The following is an 18,164-nucleotide window of genomic DNA, read 5'->3' on the forward strand; positions in this document are numbered from 1 at the left end:
ATGGATTCTTAGCCCCCACCCCCATAAATAAATAAATATTTTCAAAAATTCCCATGATAGGGGTTCCCCATGTTGTTATAGGACATTGACAGGAATTGATTGATTTCAAGGATGTGTCACAGTCAGTGTATTGTGGGTGCCCCGTAACTTCTCTCTCTCTCTCTCTTTTTTTTTTTGGACAGGCAGAGTGGACAGAGAGAGAGACAGAGAGAAAGGTCTTCCTTTTTGCTGTTGGTTCACCCTCCAATGGCCGCCGCGGCCGGCGCACCGCGCTGATCCGATGGCAGGAGCCAGGTGCTTCTCCTGGTCTCCCATGGGGTGCAGGGCCCAAGCACTTGGGCCATCCTCCACTGCACTCCCGGGCCACAGCAGAGAGCTGGCCTGGAAGAGGGGCAACCAGGACAGAATCTGGCGCCCCAACCGGGACTAGAACTTGGTGTGCCGGCGTCGCAAGGCGGAGGATTAGCCTAGTGAGCCGCGGCGCCAGCCCCGTAACTTCTTTCAATCTCATACCTTCTAGACTCTCAGCGCCTCTGTCTCACACAGCGGGGCCTGGTCCCAAGGGCCTCAGCGCCAAGGTGAACCCAGGGAAGAGGCATCAGGGGCAGCGGCTGGGGTGACGTCAACCCTGGAGCCCAGAGGTGGCGAGCTCAGCAGGGGACAGCGCCCGGGAAGAGCCTCCCGCGGGAGAGAGACACGCCAGCTCGTCTCCTCCAAGCCTGCGCTCGCTGGCCCTCGGAAAGCTGGCCAGGTCGGGAGGGAGAAAATAGAGGAACGCCTTGGAGACTTCTCTGCATCTTTGGGCGGGGCCGCTATCTTTGGATCCACGCGTGTGACATCCATAGCAACCAGCCGGCGGGGGGTTCAGCAGACTGTGCGTGGCCCGTGGCCCGTGAGCCAGCCCAGGTCACGGCAGCACAGCGTGCTGGAGCCACGAGGAAGGTGCTCCGTGCGTGCACCTGTCTGCCTGGCAGAGCCGAGGGAAGCCGGGGCCTCCTCAGGGTTAGACAGGAGCCATGGCCTGGGAAGTCCCCTCGTGGGTCCTGACTTTGTGCCACCTTGCCCCTGGCGGTGATGGATTCTGTGTCAACTTGACCGGGCCAAGGGGTGCTCGGCTGTGTGGTCAGACATCCTGGCTGCCTCCGTGAGGGTCTTTTGGATGAAGTCAGCATGGACCTCGATAGATTTAGGCAGGTGCCCTCTGTAATGTGTGTTTCGGGAGCAGGGGGGGGGTCGTCCTCCTCCCAGCCAGACTTGCCCCTCCTGCCTGCCTTCAGACAGGGACCGGAGAGGGAGGGACTCTGCCCAGCCTTGCTGCTTCCCTTTGGAATCTCCGTGGAAACTGCCACCACGCTGTAACCCTCCCACCCTGCCTGCAAAGCTGGCACCACGCGGGCAATGCCAAGGTCTGCCACCAGCAGGATGCGCACCTGAGCCTGGGAAGCCGGAATCCAGAGCTGGCCCAGGGCACCCAGGGGCTCCTTGCAGACAGGACGCCACCCCCTCCAGGCCTCTGATGCACCCGCCCTGGGAGGGGCAGCCCCAGGGATCTCTGAGATGCCCTCAGGGTCTTCCTCCCATTGTTCTGGGGTCTCCGGCCCTGAGTCCCAGTGGGGGTCCTGCACAGTCCCCTCCGCCAAGCACCTGTGGCCTGGCAAGAATGGACTGGAATCAAGTGGTCACTTTTTTCCCCATTTCACTTGCAGAAGTTCAGGGGCTCTGTCCCCGTCTGGGGCAACTGTCCAGGGCGGCTGTCCCCAGGGAGGAAGAGGATGGAGCCAGGGAGAGGCGGGGAGAAAGGGCAGAGAGAGTGGAGCGGAAGTTCCAAGGGAGAAGGGGCGGGGCAAGGAGGCTGGGCAGCCTCAGGCCCTAAGGGCTGCACCTGCTTTGGGTTTTCCTTCTGCAGCCTGGACAGCCACAGCAGTTTTGGGCAGGCGAATCCTGACCTGGGCGGCTCTCAGGGACCGGGAGAGGCCAACCGCCTCCCACGGTGCAGGCCGCAGATCACGAACACACCGGGGCTGAGCTAGAAGCGGTGACGGAGAATGGCGCCGCCCGAAGAGCAGATCACAGACTGCATTCGGCGGGGCCTTAGGGAGTGAGACCTGGGCCCTACCCCGGGCGGGGACAAGGCCAGGATCTGAGAGGTGAGAGGACACGGCTGAATCCCGAGTCCACGGCACACAGGTGGGCCCCGCGGTGCCCCCGGCTCCCCCTCCCCTGCACGAGGTGCTGAGCACAGGGGACAGTGCAGGGGGCCACTGTCAGGCACGATTCCACCTCTGCCCACGCCGGCTGCCTGTCTTGGTTTTCTGTAAAAGAGGACAGACATGGTGCCCGTGGCAGCAGCGTGCTCGCGGCAGGCCGGCAGGTGATGCCGTGTAGCAGAGCCCCGCAGCCACTCCCCTCCCGAGCAGCTCTCGCCTGTCCCTCCACGTCCTGCTGCTAGCAACAGCGGCGGGGGCCAGAAGCCATCACCCCCTTGCCGCCTTTCCCAGGCTCTGGGAAAATTCTTTCCAAAGCAGAGTTTTGGAGCCAGGAGGTCAAGTGGCCTTGCTCTCAAACACTTGGCTGCTGTGCCCTGTGCTGTGTAGAGTCGGGAGTTTGGGGAGAGAGAGCCATTAAAGCAACTGCAGGTCAGGGTCAGTGGCACCCACTCTCCTGCCCACATGTCCACCCACCCACCCACTCATCCATCCATCCATCCACCCACCCCCATCCATCCTTCTGTTCACCCATCCACCCATCCACCCACAGACCTGCATTTACATCCCAGCACCAATGAGTCCTCGTTGCACACCTTACCTCCCGTCTCCAGCACTCAGTTTCTCCATCTATAAAATGGGAGTTAATGGATGGGTCCCAGGGGTCCAGCGGGTAGCCCTCGTGGAGGACCCAGCCCCTCCCCCACCCCAGGTGGTCTGGAAAACCCCGTCTCCCAAGCGGGCCCAGAGTCTGATTGGTATGGCCTTTATTGTCTCTCCATTATTTTCCAGAATAATCGGGGGTGTGTGTGGGGTGTTCATCTGAGGGTCGCAGGGGTCGGGGAGTAAAAAATGACATAAACAAACCGAACAGCAGGAGGGGGGGCTGTGACGGGGGCTTCGGGGTGGGGGGTGGAAGGTCCCAGCAGGCAGTCAGCACCTCTTAGCTTTCAGACACCAGAGTGGAGAATTCTGCAAAAGCGAACCACACAGCGAGGTGAGTCCCGGGCGGGGAAGTTGGCCTGAGCCCCGCCTCCCGCGAACTTGGCCTGAGACCCGCCTCCCGCGCGCTTACTGCTGCTGCTTGCAATCCCCGCGGGAGACCCGGAGGGAGGGGAAGCGTGAGTGTGGGAGTGCGTGAACCCATGAAAGGAGAGGAGAGGCGCGGAGGCTCCCGGGTTTCCTGCTCACACGCACGGTTAGAGATTTCCTGAGCCGCCTCCGACAGACCGTACAGGTGCGTTTTTCTCATCAGGCCCATTCTGCAGGTGAGGAAGCTGAGGCTCACGGCCCAGCATTTTTTCTAAACTTCTCTGCTGCCCCTCAACCCCAGGAGATGAGACAGGACGAGGACTTTGCCACCGCAAGCCACGGTGTCTCTGAGGTGCCGTGTCCCGGGCCTGCTGGGGGGTGCAGGGTCTCGGGCAAGTCCCCGTCGCAGTCTTGCGGTGTGGGGAACCTGGCCTGGGGAGCAGGAGCTGGGAGCCCCAGGCCTACCCTGGTTCTGTTTGCCGGCAAAGGTGCCTGCCTGCGGGTTCAGTCCCCTTACCTGTCCGCAGAGCGCAGAGAGGGGACAGGAGCCATTCCCTGTGAGGGACAGAGGCCAGGCTGGTGTGGAATGGCTTCAGAAAGTGCCGGGGACGGCCCAGGGCACGGCTCACCCTCTTGGGCTTGGCGGGGGCGCACTGGCAGAGCCCACCCGATGCCCTGGCTGGCTTCTCGCTGCCCCGTGGGCTTTTCTACACTGATTTGCAGGTCAGACTTCTGATGGCCACACATGCCACGCCGTGGCAACCACCAGCACTGGCCCAGACCACGTGCGGGGACACGCATCTGAGCTCCTCCCCTTTCTGGGGTTTGGCCTGGGAAACAGACACCGCCCTCTCTTGTCCCCAGACTGCCGGCCACATCCATGGCCAGGATCGGGCACTCACGGGCTCTCTGCCTGGAACACGTTTCGCATAGATGGTCTCTGTCCATGGCTACGCCACGGCAGTCGCACTTCTGTGTGTGCTTTACAGACGGGGGGACCAAGACCCGGGACCTCAGCAGCTCGACCACGGCCACACAGTGGACACGAGCGTGCACGTTCTTGGGCCACCCTTCCCAACCTGCGGGTCCTCAGCCTGCTCTGACCTAGGCATAGGGCCACGCGTCCCGGCTCACATGTCCCCATGGCCACTGCTGTCACCTCAGCCCATCTCAGTCTGCGTGGTTCCCAGCCCTCTCTGGGACAGGGTCTTGTTTATGGACTCACTGCTGCAAAGCCCTGGAGGGAGGGGAAGCCTGCCTCTCCCGTCCGCGCGATGTGGGTGCAACAGAGCCTGAGCACCCCCTGCCTTCCAGCCCTACAGCCTCTCCCTGCGTAGGGGTCTCAGCTGTTCCCTTCCAGCACAGAGACGCCTAAGACATAGAGACTGCAAGGAGCCGGCTCTGGACCTCCCCTTCCCAGCGGCGCTGGCCCCCGGACCTCGCCTGGAACCCCCAGGCTCCCTGACTGTTCATCAGAAGAGTTCAGGAATCACCTTCACCCCGGCCGGGACTGCGTGCAGCCGGCGGGGAGGGGCCGAGGGACGCGGAGGGAGTGGGCAGCCCAGCAGGTGGGAGCCCCGCTGAGGGTGACTTTCAGGATTGGGGGTTGGATGCAAAACCCTCTTAAGTCAGACCCCGCGCCCGCCCTGAGGTCTCTGACGCAGCCGGGATGTCACGAGGCCCCCGGGCCCTGCCTTTTTTAAGAGAACACAAGATTCTAATTTTGTCCCATCCCAGCCTTGGCGAGGGCAGAGGGCAGCTCTCCTGTCCCTTTCTGCCTGCCTCGGGCAGCGCGGTTAGAAGCCAGGCAATTAACTCCCAGCAGCCCGTCAAGGGCGCTTCCTCTAAGAGCTTCCCGGAGCTGCGCAGCCCTCGCCCCAGCAAAGACGCAGGGACAGGAGCGAAGCCGCGGAAGTCCAGCTCCTGAGTCTGTGGGGCGTCCGCTCTGGGGGATGTCCCTCTGACGCTCACCCCAGGGTTTGGGGCAAGCGGGCTGAGGGTCAGCTCCCGCCTCCTGTTCCTTGCTTCTGTAACCTTCAAGTAGATCCTCTGCCTCAGTTTCCTCATCTGTAAAATGGAGCTAGGACAGCACCTACCTCCTGGGCTAACGCTACATCCGGTAGCGGTTGGATTCTAGATGTTTCTATGCTTCGGGCCACTTTGAAACCAAGCCTATGCAACGTCTGGTGACTGCCGGGTGCAGGCAGGGCCCTGGAGGTGGCACCGGGACTCTCATTAGCATCCGAGCTGCTCTTGCTGCTGGCTTCCGTCTCCGTCACCCCCACCACTGCCTGACTCCACCCTGGCACCAGCCTGCAGCCTTCCAGCAGCCCTGGAGCTGGGTCCAGCGCCACCTGGTGGAGGGGCCGGGGTCACTATTTTACCTCTCTGTGCCTCAGTTTTCTCGTCTGCAGGGTGGGTACAACAATGCCTACTTGCACAGCTATGGGAAAGACCAGCAGAGAAGATAAAGATGCCAGGCACACAGTAGGTGGTTTATGAGTGCTAGGCCCACCCCCTCGGAGCTCCTATGCACAAGTGATGCAGAGTGAATGGGCATACCGAGGCTCACCCCCACCTCCCCAAAATAAAGGTAGCAGCAGGGGCTACATGAGTAACAGACCAGAAGTGCCTTGTGCTCAGCTGCATCTCGCAGCTGGGGCACAGATCAGCTCTAACTGTGCAGCCCTGACAGCCCGCGTTCCTTGGGAGGGATCCGGAACCCTCTCCCTGCAAGACTCTGGCCAAGTGCAGCACCGCCCGTGCGGCCAGAGGCCACCCCAAGCTTGCTACAGCCTCCTCGTCTGATCGGAAAGAGCCCCAGGCAGGGGGAGGCGGCAGACGAGAAGATGCGCGGACTCTGTTCTTTCCTTTCCCTTCGGAAACTGCAATTGGCCTAATTAGGTCCGCTCCAGGCCGGTGCCACTGGGATCGGACAAATTTAGAAGCTATTGACAGGTGGGACCGGCACACGCTGATAGCCTGGAGTGAAACCGAGACCGTCAGAGTCAGCGGCTGGACGCTGCCTCCCGGCCTCTGTCGTGGTGAGCGGGGACGAGGACCCGGTCTCCTGGTTTTATCCCCTTGCCTCGAAATAGCTCCCGGCTCGAGTTCTTATAAATTAGTATTGTAAGCAGGGATCACTTTCCCGTGACAGGAGGTAGGGTCATTTGGGGTCAAGCCGGCCAGCCGCGAGGAGGCAACGTAAACAGTTCTGGGGCATCCGTCTGTGCCAGGCGCTGCCCCGCATGGTCCTGCATTCCAGCCTCGCCGGTTCTCTCATCCCCATTCTTCCTGCAAGGGAAACTGAGGCCAAGAGTGGCTCACCAGGGTGATGCTAACTCAGGTGTGGCTCCCACCAGGGTGCTCCTCAGCGGTGCCGGCGGGGTGGAGGGGAGGGGGTGTCCCACGCCCCATGCGGGGACCCCATCTGCAGCCCTCGTGCAGAAGGAGAGAGACAAACGGCCCACATCCTCCTGCGGCCCTGACCGCGGCTCCATCTCGCAGGGGGCCGGTTACATAAGCAGCGCCGAAGCTTATCTGGTGCAGCATAAGGGCTGGGGCTGGGGAAAGTCCATGCGGGAATAGTAAGGAGCAGACTTGCCAAGTACAGAAACCGTTCCGAACTGCAAAGTCTCAGCCCTGCCCAGGGCGGGGTGGAGGAAGTCAGGAGACCCAGGTCTCCCTCAGCCGGGGATCTGCCACGTGCCCTTGGCATCCAACGACCTCAGGTTCCACATCCATGGGTGGGGCTCAGGGTCCTGGCCCTCCCAGAGCTGGTGCGAGGCTCAGCTCTGCTGGGATCAAATCCCACCGGGGGTGGAGGCTGGGATTACAGGCAGGCGGGGAGCCTCTCCTTCCCCGCTCTGGCCTTTCTCTCCTCTGAAACTCAGCTTGGGTTGTGTTAAGGACGGGACCCCGCTGCTTCCCAAGGGTTAAGCCGAGACTTAGTGGGGCTGCATTCACAGGCAGTAAGAGGAAAGAATTCACGTCCAGAACATTCGGACAGAACGGATGCCCCGAGGGCTGAAATGCCAAGGTCACATCCAGGCCTGGTTCCTGTGCTTCTGGGAGGGGAGGGTCTTCCTGCATCGCTCCCACCCGCCCAGCAGGCTTAACAGGCTACTGAAGGATGAGCGAGCACAGATTTTGCTGGAAGGAAGCAGAAGCGGCAAATGCCTTCAGGTGGGAGCGTGGAGCGGCCACCGTGGTGGGGTGATCGCGAGGTCGAAGGCTTCAGCAAGGGGGGTGCAAAATCAAGCCACAGGCTCCCGAGGGAGAAGAGGCTTAGAGCACAGGAAAGCGGGCCCTCCCCCAGTCGGGCTTCAGGGGCACAGGGAAGGGGCGTGCAGGCGTGCCTACAGGGGCGTGCGGATCCTGCGAGCAGCCCCAGGACTGAGACCTCTGGAGCCAGCGTTTGAATGGGGCCGTGCCTCCCCCGCGGACGCTGCCCTTTGTGGAGCTGCGCTGAGCTGTGGAGCGCCGAGAGAGGCAGGGCCTGTGTGCACACCCTGGCCCCAGGAAGGCGGCAGGGGTGCTCACCTCATTCTAGTCGCTGTGCGTCTTCCTCCGGGGCAGGCAGTGGGTTGGAGAGCCCGGGCTGGGGACACAGGTGTGTGCGAGGCAGGCCAGGTCCTAGCTTTGCCCCTGAGTGACCCTGGGCCTGCCACTTAACACCCCCCCCCCAGTGCCTCCATTCCCTCACCCGTAAAACAGAGACAGGAGCACCTCCTGCCTAGGGCTGTTTAAGGCTCACTACACCGTCAGGCGCCACCTGGTATCTTGGTAGAAAGGCAACAACTTCAGCCCCACCTGGGAGTCTGCCCTGGGTGCTGTGAAAAGCCCTCCAGGTGGTTCTGACAGCGGCTACGCTTGGACACCCCTCGGCGTGTGAAGGTCAACTGCGTGAAAAGGCACCTGCCGCATTGTCCATGCACCTGCCTCACTCTCTGCACCTGCTTTGGTGCTGGGGCTTTGCACCTGCAGCAGGGGTCTGGGCACCTCCCCCATCTTTCTAGCTCCTCTCCCCTTTGATACCTTAGCCCACACGCCCACCCAGACCAGCCGGGCACAGTCTTTCCGCATGGCCGGGAAGAGTCGATTGACCGCATCTATAAACGTCCTGGAGCTTCCTGCAAGTAGTCACCCCAGAGACGGGAGTGCGAAGGGTTATTATTAGAACACTGTCTTTCTGGCCCCTCCCTTCAGTATGGGACCCTAGAGAACCCAGGAAATAGCACTCACCTTCGGAAGGACAAAGACAACTGTGACAGAGGCAGTCCCTGGCCCCAGACGCACCCAGCACCTGCGGCGTGCAAGCCCCTGCTGGCCGGGTCTCCACCCGTGGCCTGCACACAGCCTCTGCCTACCCACAGGGCGATGCTTCCTTATACTGCATGCCCAGAGCTGGACACATCCCCAGACCAGGTACCGAGGCCAGAAGTGCACAGAACAAAGCCCCTGCCGCGTAGGGCTGACATCTCAGCAGCAGAGAGAGAAGCGAATGGCAGGTCACTACACAAAGCCGTCCAGCGGTGGCTGCTCCCCAAACTTCAAGCGCATGAGTGGAAGAGGCAGTTCAGGGCTTGCACATCGGAACCCAACAGACCCGAATTCAGATCCAGTCATGGGAATTCAGGCAAATTCTGAGCCTTGGGGTTCTCACCCGCAGAATGGGCGAGTAGTAGCAGCCACTCCCCCCCCCCCCCCATAGCCGGCGCCGTGGCTCAATAAGCTAATCCTCCGCCTTGCGGTGCCGGCACACCGGGTTCTAGTCCCGATCGGGGCACCGGATTCTGTCCTGGTTGCCCCTCTTCCAGGCCAGCTCTCTGCTGTGGCCAGGGAGTGCAGTGGAGGATGGCCCAAGTGCTTGGACCCTGCACCCCATGGGAGACCAGGAGAAGTACCTGGCTCCTGCCATCGGATCAGCGTGGTGCGCCGGCTACGGCGGCCATTGGAGGGTGAACCAACGACAAAAGGAAGACCTTTCTCTCTGTCCCTCTCTCTCACTGTCCACTTTGCCTGTAAAAAAAAAAAAAAAAAAAAAGTAGCAGCCACCCCCAAGCTGGCAAGGAAGAGTGATGAGTAAGGGCCAAGCACAGTGCCTGGAGGCGCCCCATGAAGTCTGGGTGCCTGCTCTCATCGGTCAAGGTCACGCCTGTGCTCAGCTGGTCCACACGTGCAGCTTTACCCATCAGGGCATCCAGAGCTGGAAAGGACGCAGGGACTGGCTAGCGATCGGACCCTTGTTTCACAGACTGAGACTCTACAAGGCAGAGGGTTCAGTCACCTGTTCCAGGTCTTTCTGGGAGTTGAAGGCACCTGTTGGCTGGGAGTGCGGCTCGGACCCTTTGGCTTTCAGAGGGAGCTGGCAGCCCACAGAGCACCCCAGGCAGACCCCCTGGAGCCCTGCAATGGGTTTTGCCTCCTGCCTGGGACCCCCTGGGCAGCACCAAGTCCACTCTTCCTGCATCTGGGAGGTGGGAGGGGAGAGGGGCCTCCTGCATCTTTCCCCCTCCAAAGCATGAGGGTCCCCAGCCCAGGGTGGGCCATGCTCGCCGCCCCCTTTCAGCTCTTCTGTCCACCATTTTTGTGTTCTGCCCCAGTCCCAGGAGCTCAGTGGAAGCCGTACAGGTTGGCCTGGGCCTGGACTGAGCTGCCAGACAGACCTGGGGCAGAGCCTTGGTTCTGGCACCTGCTGGCAGTGTGGTCTAGGACCCCTGAGCTGCCCTTTCCGCACGGGCACCTACACCACCCCCTGTTCTTCCAAGGTCACACGATATGACACTCGGACAGAGCCCAGCCCTGGGCCGTGGCCCTGCCACGTACCCAGGTCACCTCTCTCCACTCCCCCATCTTCTTGCCTCTTTCCAAACACACCTCAACTTGCCAGCCTTCGTTTGTCATTGCCAGCACCTTGCCTGGTCCTCCCATCACCTGCCCCTCCCAGCCTGCGGCAACCCTGGCCTATAGCCCTCGGAATCCGTTCAAGGTGCCTGCTGCCCGCCCCTCCCTGCCTCTGCCTGGCTGAGCATCCCTCGGCTGAAATCTGAAATCTAAAACTCTCTGACCTCAGACACGACACTATGCAAATATTCCAAAGTCTGGGTAAGGGACACCTGACACGCTTCTGGTCCCAAGCTTTCTGGGTAAGGGATGCTCACGCCATAGGATCATTCTCTTGTGTGCACTCAGGGAGAGCTGCAGGCAACGTGCCCACGTGACCGTGCCCAGTTTACAGGAGAGAAGACTGAGGCTGAGGGCCACAGAGCTGCTGCCCAGGGGCTCCCAGCCAGGACTCGGTGCCTCTGAGCCGTCCGTCGTAACCTCCTCCCTTCCCCCCTGCCATCGTGGACCAGAGCTGCTTCCGTGGATGCCTGCGGGGTCTCTGGGAAGGGCTGAGTTGGCTCTTTAAGGTCTGGGTGTGGCGGGGAGGGAGGGAAGCAGGGAGACGGGGAACCAGGCCTGGGCCGCCCTGGTTTTTCTCCAGTATTTCGGTTGTCTGTGTGCAGCCAGCCATGAAGACCCTGCCCCGGGCTTCTGAGCTGTGGCGTCTTGGCCTCAAATAAAAATGTGAGGCAGGTCTGGGGGCCTGGGTGGGGGTCAGGGTGAAGGGCAGGGCTGCAGGCGGAGCTGATGAGAGGGGCGAGGGTGGGGGGAGCACCTGCTCTCAGCAGCATCACGAAGAGCAGCCCCTCTCCCACCCCCTGCACGCCGGCTCCTTCGCAGCCACCTCCCTCCTGCCCGCTGGCCTCACCTGACCTTGCTAGTCCCCATTCCTGTTTCTGGTGCACACAGAAACAGTTTTAATAAACTGACCCTCCCTTTCAGAATCCTCGTGCCTGTCCCCAAGCGATTTTGTGTCTGTGGCCACTTCATTTGCACAACGAGCCTGAGCCCATCTGAGAAGCTTGCGCGTCCCATTTATCATGCACGGGAACCCGGGTGGGGAGAGGCGACGGGGTCAAGGGCACAGCTGGCAACGGGCAAGAGGAAGCCGAGCACGGGGAACGGGCGACAGCTGTTGCGGACGCTCCTGCCTCGTGTCAGCCCTTGGCTCCGCACTGGGGACAAAAGGATGAGCGGAACCCACTCCCTAGTGCACGCACGGAGCGCGTTTCCGCTGTGCCAGGTGCCGTTTCGGCCCCCGACAGCAAGCTTTGTCGACAGGTAATACGCATGCCGACCCTACGAGATAGCAGCTACCTCCAGCCTCAGCTCAGACATGAGAAAACGGGGCGCAGCGGCGTCCTGCCAACTGTTCAAGGTCATGCAGCCACGAAATAGCAGGGCTGGGACTGGAACCCAGAGGCCCAACAGCTGCACCCCAGCTTTCCCTCGGATGCAGGCAGGACGATCTGGGGAACAGACGGTAGCAGGGGGACCCAAAGCCCTGGCTGCACAGCCGAGACCTCCACCACCGCGCCCTGCCTTTGCCCTAGGCTGAGCCGACATGCACTCCCAAGGACGTGGTGATGCTGAGAGAGAGAGCAAGGCACGAGGCCGCTTAGGAGGACCAGGGTGTGGGGTGCTGGTCGCCAGCCTCCTGCTCAGGCATCCCCCCTTCTTCTAAGTCCTGGAGACTCCCGGCTGGCTGTTTCCCCTGGCTCTCTGACACCCATGGAACGGAGCATTTGAGCACAGCCCACACCGGGCTGGAGAGTTGAGAGGGCAGCCGGGCAGGATGCTGGGGAGGACAGGAGATAAGGATTTCCATGCCTGGAATCTGAGACGGGGGGGGGGGGGGGGCGGAGGCCCCATGGGGGTCAGGTGGCCTCGTTCCCTCAGAGGACAGATGAGAGACAGAGGCCCAGAGAGGGAGAAAGACTGCCCAAGGTCACACAGCAGGGTGGGATTAGTGTCAGCGCCAGAACCCAGGCTAAAAAGGGCAGGCAAGGTTCAGAAAAAAATGCCTGATTTCCTAGGCTCCTGGTCCAGTAGGGGCAAAGACAAGACTTCACTCCTTCTGGGTTGTGTGAAATTAGAAAAAGCTATCAGGTTTTCACTGGCTGTCTTATGACCTCGTAGGTTGACTTTTTCCTCCTAACCCTGGAGGTGAGGGCCCTCGACTCCCACGCCTGTCACAGACACAGCCTCAGATCCACACAGCCCCAGGGCGCCCGGCCCCGAGCGCGAGCGCGCAGCTACCCACCATCCGCCCCGATCTTGCCGTCCCCATCCTTGTCGCCGGCAGCCATCAGCGTCTTGGTTTCTTTCACAGACAGGTCTCGGGCGTCTGGGGAGAAGCCCTTCAGGATGAATCTGGAGGATGGAGGGGAGGAAGCAGAGGAGGGAGTCAGGGCCAAGGTCACCTTGCAGCAACACGGGGCGGGGGTGGGAATGGGGCAACTGGACAGGCAGCAAACAGCAGGCTTGCGTGCAGCTGTGCAGGGCGGGGTAGCCTGACCGTGCAGGGCCTGGGGTGGGGCACAGGCTGTCCTCCGGGGTCGACCCCGCTTCATTTTAAAATCCATTCAACCAACGTGTCTGGAGAGCAGGGCTGTGCCGAAGACCAAGAGCACAGTGGGGACCTTAGGAAGCCCCGGAAGAAATGGGGAGAGGCCCCGGAGGGTGAGGGGTGCCGTGATGGCGGAGGCAAGGAGAGAGGCACCCAGGGAAGGCGCCCATCCCCCACGGGGAGAACGGAGGTGACGCCCGGGGCAGAGGGAGAAGTCAGCCTGGGAGTGGCTGTGTACCCGTGACTTGGGTGTGGGTGGGCAGCAGAAGGTTCTAGATACGGGTACCCTTGTGAGATGGCTTAGGGGACACACAGGATAGGCAGGGGACGTCTCTACTCAAAAGGCCTCTCTCACCCCTCTCCTTTCTCTGAACAAAAGTGGGCACAGCCGTGGCCCCAGAGAGGCGTGAGGCACAGTCGGGTGGGCAGGTACAGGCCGGGTGGCAGAGGCACGGCTCTTTGCTGCCAGTTTGCATTTGCCTAATCACAACCTTCTCCCCCTCCGCCTCGCTCCAGGGAGCCCTGACACCCTCCCACCCCCGCAAAGCTGGCCCAGAGGGCGCTGGGCTCTGCAGGTGGGCGGTGGAAGGTGGCTTTCAGACAGGCAGAAATCAGTGAAGACCGAAGCCACGGAGCGTCTGGCCGGGCAGCGCGGTGAGGCGGCGAGAGCGCGGGCTCTCTGTGTGTGCTCGATTACTAAGCAGCGTCCCTCCATTAGCGATATTAAGTGGCTATGATTTAACCGAGTCGGCTGAGGGGCATTAGCCCAGCCGGCCGTGGGCCCTGCGGTCACCCGCAGCTGGCGAGAGAAGGGTGGGGCTGAGGGGACCTGGGAGCAGCGAGAGTCCCCCTCCCCGCCCCCGCCAGCCTCCGTGTACCCCAGCTCTTCCTCCTCGATGAAGCCGCTCTTGTCCTTGTCCAGGATGTGGAACACTTTCTTCACGTCTTCCGTGCTCTTCTTCTTCAGCCCCACCATTTGGAAGAACTTTTTGTGGTCGAAGGACTCGGCGGCTGTGGGGGGAGGGGAGGAGCAGGTGACAGGAGGCAAGGAGGGGCCCAGGGGAGGCTGGGGGAGGGTAGTTGTAGGGTAGGGGCTCCCACACACCAGTGGTGCGGGGCTCCGGGGTCCCAGGCAAAGGCAGGTGTCTCCTCCATCCAAGGTCACGCAGCCAGGGTGGGAGACGACCTCCTTCCCCAACCGCACTGCACCTTTCCCCGAACACCTAACAGACCCTTTTGGCCTCCTGAGTTTCCATGGAGGCTTGGGGCAGCGGTGGGAGTGAGCGGGGAGATGAACGTGGGGAGAGCAGAGCCCGGTGCGGGCATCTGCACAGAGGTGGGGGAGGGGGAGGCTGACCTCTTTCTCGAACCACAGACCAGACTGCGTCTCCAGGAAATGGACAAGGAGAGAACCAGTTTCTCTCAAGGTCACAGGGTGGGGGGAGGGGGAAGGGCCTGGAGTCACCTGTTCTAGGGGCTCACGTGGAGGGGGCTGGGGGATGATCGCCCAGCCACACTGCTTCTGTGACTCAGGGCAGAGAGCATGGGTACCATGGTGCCCTGGGAGGAGGCTTCCCCGGGGAAGGTGCTGAGTGGAGGGGGATGGGAGCCCATCCTGCTCCCCAGTTTCCTGTCTTGAGGTTCCTTGTTGGAGCATCCTGGGGAGAGTGCAATGGTCCACTGAGTGTGTGTGTACATATGTGTGAGCATGTGTGTGTACATGTGTGTGCACCTGTGTGTGTGTGTGTGTGTGTGGTTGGAGGAGGAGAGGCTGTTGAGAGTCACTCTCCCTCAGCCCAGGTTCAGAGGGAGACAGCTTAAGCCACTCTAAGCACCTCTGACTCCAGGTTGGGAGACACCTGGACCCCTCCTGTGTGCCCTTGGACAAGTCTTTCCTCCTCTCCCAGCCTCCCTTTCCCCGGGGGAGGGGGAGGGCACTGCTGGTTCGCCCTTGGTCCTCTGGAAGGGGCTGGAAGCAGAGCTGAGCGCTCCCTAGGGAAGGTCACCCCCCCCCCCCCCGCGCCAGCCCGTAGCCCGTCGGTGGCGAGGGTCCCAGACCGCAGGGAGGGGGCTGGGACAGTCGGGAGCGGGGGACATCGCGGGCGAGAAAAGTCCTGTTCAGAATAGGGGTCAAGGAAAGAGGCCCCGGGGGAGAGAAAGCGGGCGCGCCGGCAGCCCCTCCACGTGCCTTCCAGGGGAGTCCTGAGCGCGCCCAAGGACCCGGGAGGTCCCTCCCGCCGCCAGCTCTTTGCCCTTGGTCCCCGGACCCAGCGTCCTCCCGGCGTGGCCAGGCGCCCGCGAGTTTGCATTGTTCGGGCAGGACGCTCCCCGCGCCAAGTCCCGCCTGGACCGAGTTTGGGAAATGCCGAGCCTCCCTGCCCCACCACACACCTCCGCCCCCGGCCCCCAGCACACACCGGTCCCCCGCGCCCCGCTGGATGCGTGGGCAGGGGAGCGCCGGGGAGGATGCGCGGGCTGCGGGGCAGCAGAGGTGCGGGGCGAGGGTGCAGGATGAGAGGGGAGGGCGGGGAGGGTGGTGCGCTGCTCACCCGCAAAGGCGCCTATTGCCTTCTTGATGTCCTCAGCGTTGAGCAACTCTGTCATCGCCATCCTGCAACTGTTTGAGCGGGCAGAGCAAGTGCGAAAAGATTAAAAAGTGCTTTTCTCATCATTTCTGCTCATATGACCAGCGCTGCAGTGCCGCGCGCCCGGCGCACGCCCGCCCGCCCTGGCACCGCGCCAGGGGCGCCGGGCGCCGCGCGCCGCGGGAACAGCTCAGTCCCGCCGCACACGCGGCTGAGCAGCGCCCACCCTAAGCCTCCCCCCCCCCCCCCGCACTGCCCAGCCGGAGGTCTTGGGGTCCCAGGGGTTGCCGTGGGGGCGCGAGGGGCAGGGGCAAGCTCTGGATGATTCGGGGGCTCCTGCTCCACCAGGCGGGTCTAGGCAGTTTGCTCCCTTCCGGGACACGCAGGAGGCGGGGGTCTCCGACCTGGGCTCCTAGGGAGATGTCCGGGGCTTGGGAAGGTCCCGGGCTTCAGGGTCCAGGCTATGCCCTCTCGGGCCCCTCCTCCACCCGGCTCCCTCCGGTCTCTTTCCTCTCCTACCCCAGCCTTCAATGCTTGGTCCTGGATGCAAATTTATGCTGCAAAATCTGAGCCTGAGGTTGAGAAATCTGACCCAGGAGGGGCGGTGGCAGGGCCAGGGGCAGAGCCAGGGCCAGCTGCTGCCCCCCCCCCCCCCGCAGGAGCCCTGCCACAGCTGGGCAGGGACACATGGTTCAGAAACCATTTTTTTTTTTTAATTCTTTTTGCTTATTTGACTTTTCTAAGAACTGTTTCTCCCACCTCCTTGAACACTTACCTTCCTGCCTCCCTGCCCCCTCAATCCTTTCAGGGGTGCTACTTGGAATACACCTGTGGCCCCTCCCAGAAGGCACCAGGTGAGTTGGAGGAGGGGCGGCTCCGTCAGACCAGCTTTGCAGACTACCTATGCTGGCCGTGCGGTCTGAACCTCCCCTCTGGGGAAGGGGACACTCCCTAACTTTACCAGACTTTATACTGGGGCTTCCCGAGAGTGTGTGAGCACTGGACAAGGAGCCAGCCGGCCTGGGTTCCACACCAGGGGCCGCACTGAGCCCCGTGTGACCTTGGGGGCCGTCTTTGGGCTTCTGCGACCGTCTCTTGTGTTGGATGTAGCGGGATCTTGAGACCGCAGCTGGGCAGGTGGGCAGGGGTGGGGCCTGGGGGGAGCTGTCCAGCTGCCCGGCAGCTCGGGTTGCCTGATACTCGCTGTCAACACTGTCGCCCCCGGCTTGGCTCTGGATGGCTGCCCTCCCTGGAAACCTTAGGCGATGCTGGCTCCCGCCGCCCGGCTCCGGGTGAGTCAGCTCCTTCAGGCCCCAGCCCGCCAACTGGCTTCCAAGGCACCGGGCTGTAGCTCCTGACCCAGTATCTCTCCGCAGGAGGCCTCCCCATGCCCCTCAGCTGCTCGGGGCTCTGCTGCCCCTGCTGCCGCCGCCAGCACCTCGGCCCCTGGCTTCCAGCCGGCTGCCTGCTGGGGTGTGCTGTGTTGTGTGTTAGCATCTCGACTTGCAGGCTCTGCTCGCCGCAGGGGCCTGGTTAGAGAGGTATCATCCTGGCTGAGGGACCCTCACGCTATACAGGTAGGGCATTGGCCATGGCAGGGCGGGGCTCAGAGTGTGCGACTCCCCCTGTGACCCTCCCTGATCTTGGGGACCCAGCCCTGCAGAGTACCACGTGTCTGAGCACATGCTGGCTCCCTGAGAACCCCAAACTGGCCCCGTGGCAAAAGCCACCATCCTTCTTCCCTGCCTTCCTCCGCCTCTCCCATCAACGGGACACCTGCTCTGGACCCAGGTCCCCCCGGCTGCAGCCTCGGGCAGCGTGGCCCAGCGAGTCCATCCGCCCTCTTTACCCTGCCTCCTCTGGGTCCCCTCTGATGGCATTACCAGTCCCTGCATATCTGGCTCCGCCCCTCTTACGCCAAAGATGGGGTGGCATGAGGCCCAGGCAGGGGCATGGATTTGCCCCAGTGCCCACAGGAGCTGGGATGGAGAACGGGGTGGGGGGCCATTGTCTCAGGCCTGCAGTTCGCCCCAGCCCCTGGGTCCCTGGGGACGGGGACGTGTGTGGCTCTCCCTCCTGGCGGCCTCATCCCTGCAGCATCCCTCCGTCCTCCTCCTACCTCAGCAGCTGCCACTCACCTCGGGTGGGGGCGGAGGGCTGGAGCCTGCACTCAAGGGCTGGGCTGGTGGGCGATCCTGTCGGGAAGTGAGCCTGCTGGGGGCATGGCCTCCTATATAGGTCTCTGCCCCAGCTATTTCGGGAGGTGCTGCTGCCCCGGGCCCCGGCCCCCTCCCCTTCCGGTGTCAGGTACTCCCCACCCACGGTGCTGGGTGTCTGTATCACATTCACCCTCCCTGGGCCTATTAATAACCCTTGGCCCCTGCCTCCCTTCAGCACCCAAAATTGAGGCCCGAGCTGGGCTTGCCTCTTCCACGAAGCCTTCCATGACCACGTTAGATGGCAACAGTGTTTCCTGCTTCTAAACCCTGCAAGGCAGAGAAAGGAGAGGCGAAGGCCTGGGCCAGGCTCCTACACACGTGCTCTCTTCTCACCATGGCCGTGCAGCCCACGAGCGGACATGGCTGGGAGAGGCACGATGCCAAGTGACCTGCCACTGCGCACCGGGGGCCTGGAGCCGGGAGTGGGCGTGGCATGCCCCCACGATGACCCACGCCTGGCAGGAAGCAGCGCCCTGCACGTCCTCGGATGGTTTCTATTGTGTCTCAGTCTCCCCATCTATAAAATGGGCTCCGTCGGAGGCAACCTGGGTCCTCTCTCTGGGCCTGGGGCCCCTGCAATTGGATGCGAGATGTCCCAGGCAAGGACGCTTGGCAGGGACGAAGGCGCAAAGCTCTCTGCCCTGGTGTCTTGCACTGGGGATGACCC

At 62.4% G+C, this 18,164-nt stretch overlaps 1 protein-coding gene across 2 annotated transcripts; it reads right to left on the reverse strand.

Moving 5' to 3' along the window:
* Positions 1-2,954: 2,954 nt before the first annotated feature.
* PVALB (parvalbumin) lies at positions 2,955-17,616 on the reverse strand. Of its 2 annotated transcripts, none has more exons than XM_008257076.3 (5): positions 17,417-17,616; positions 15,243-15,310; positions 13,572-13,704; positions 12,388-12,497; positions 2,955-3,176 (listed from the first exon to the last, which is right to left on the reverse strand). In XM_008257076.3, exons 2-5 carry the CDS (start codon positions 15,301-15,303, stop codon positions 3,148-3,150), a joined length of 333 nt encoding a protein of 110 aa, XP_008255298.1. In that variant the 5' UTR covers positions 15,304-15,310; positions 17,417-17,616; the 3' UTR covers positions 2,955-3,147. The 2 variants fall into 2 exon arrangements, with proteins under 2 accessions (XP_008255298.1, XP_002711455.1); XM_002711409.5 differs by lacking the exon at positions 17,417-17,616 and adding an exon at positions 15,683-15,867.
* Positions 17,617-18,164: the final 548 nt, after the last annotated feature.

Source organism: Oryctolagus cuniculus, chromosome 11 (genome assembly GCF_964237555.1).
Source record: "Oryctolagus cuniculus chromosome 11, mOryCun1.1, whole genome shotgun sequence".
Classification (NCBI taxonomy): domain Eukaryota; kingdom Metazoa; phylum Chordata; class Mammalia; order Lagomorpha; family Leporidae; genus Oryctolagus; species Oryctolagus cuniculus.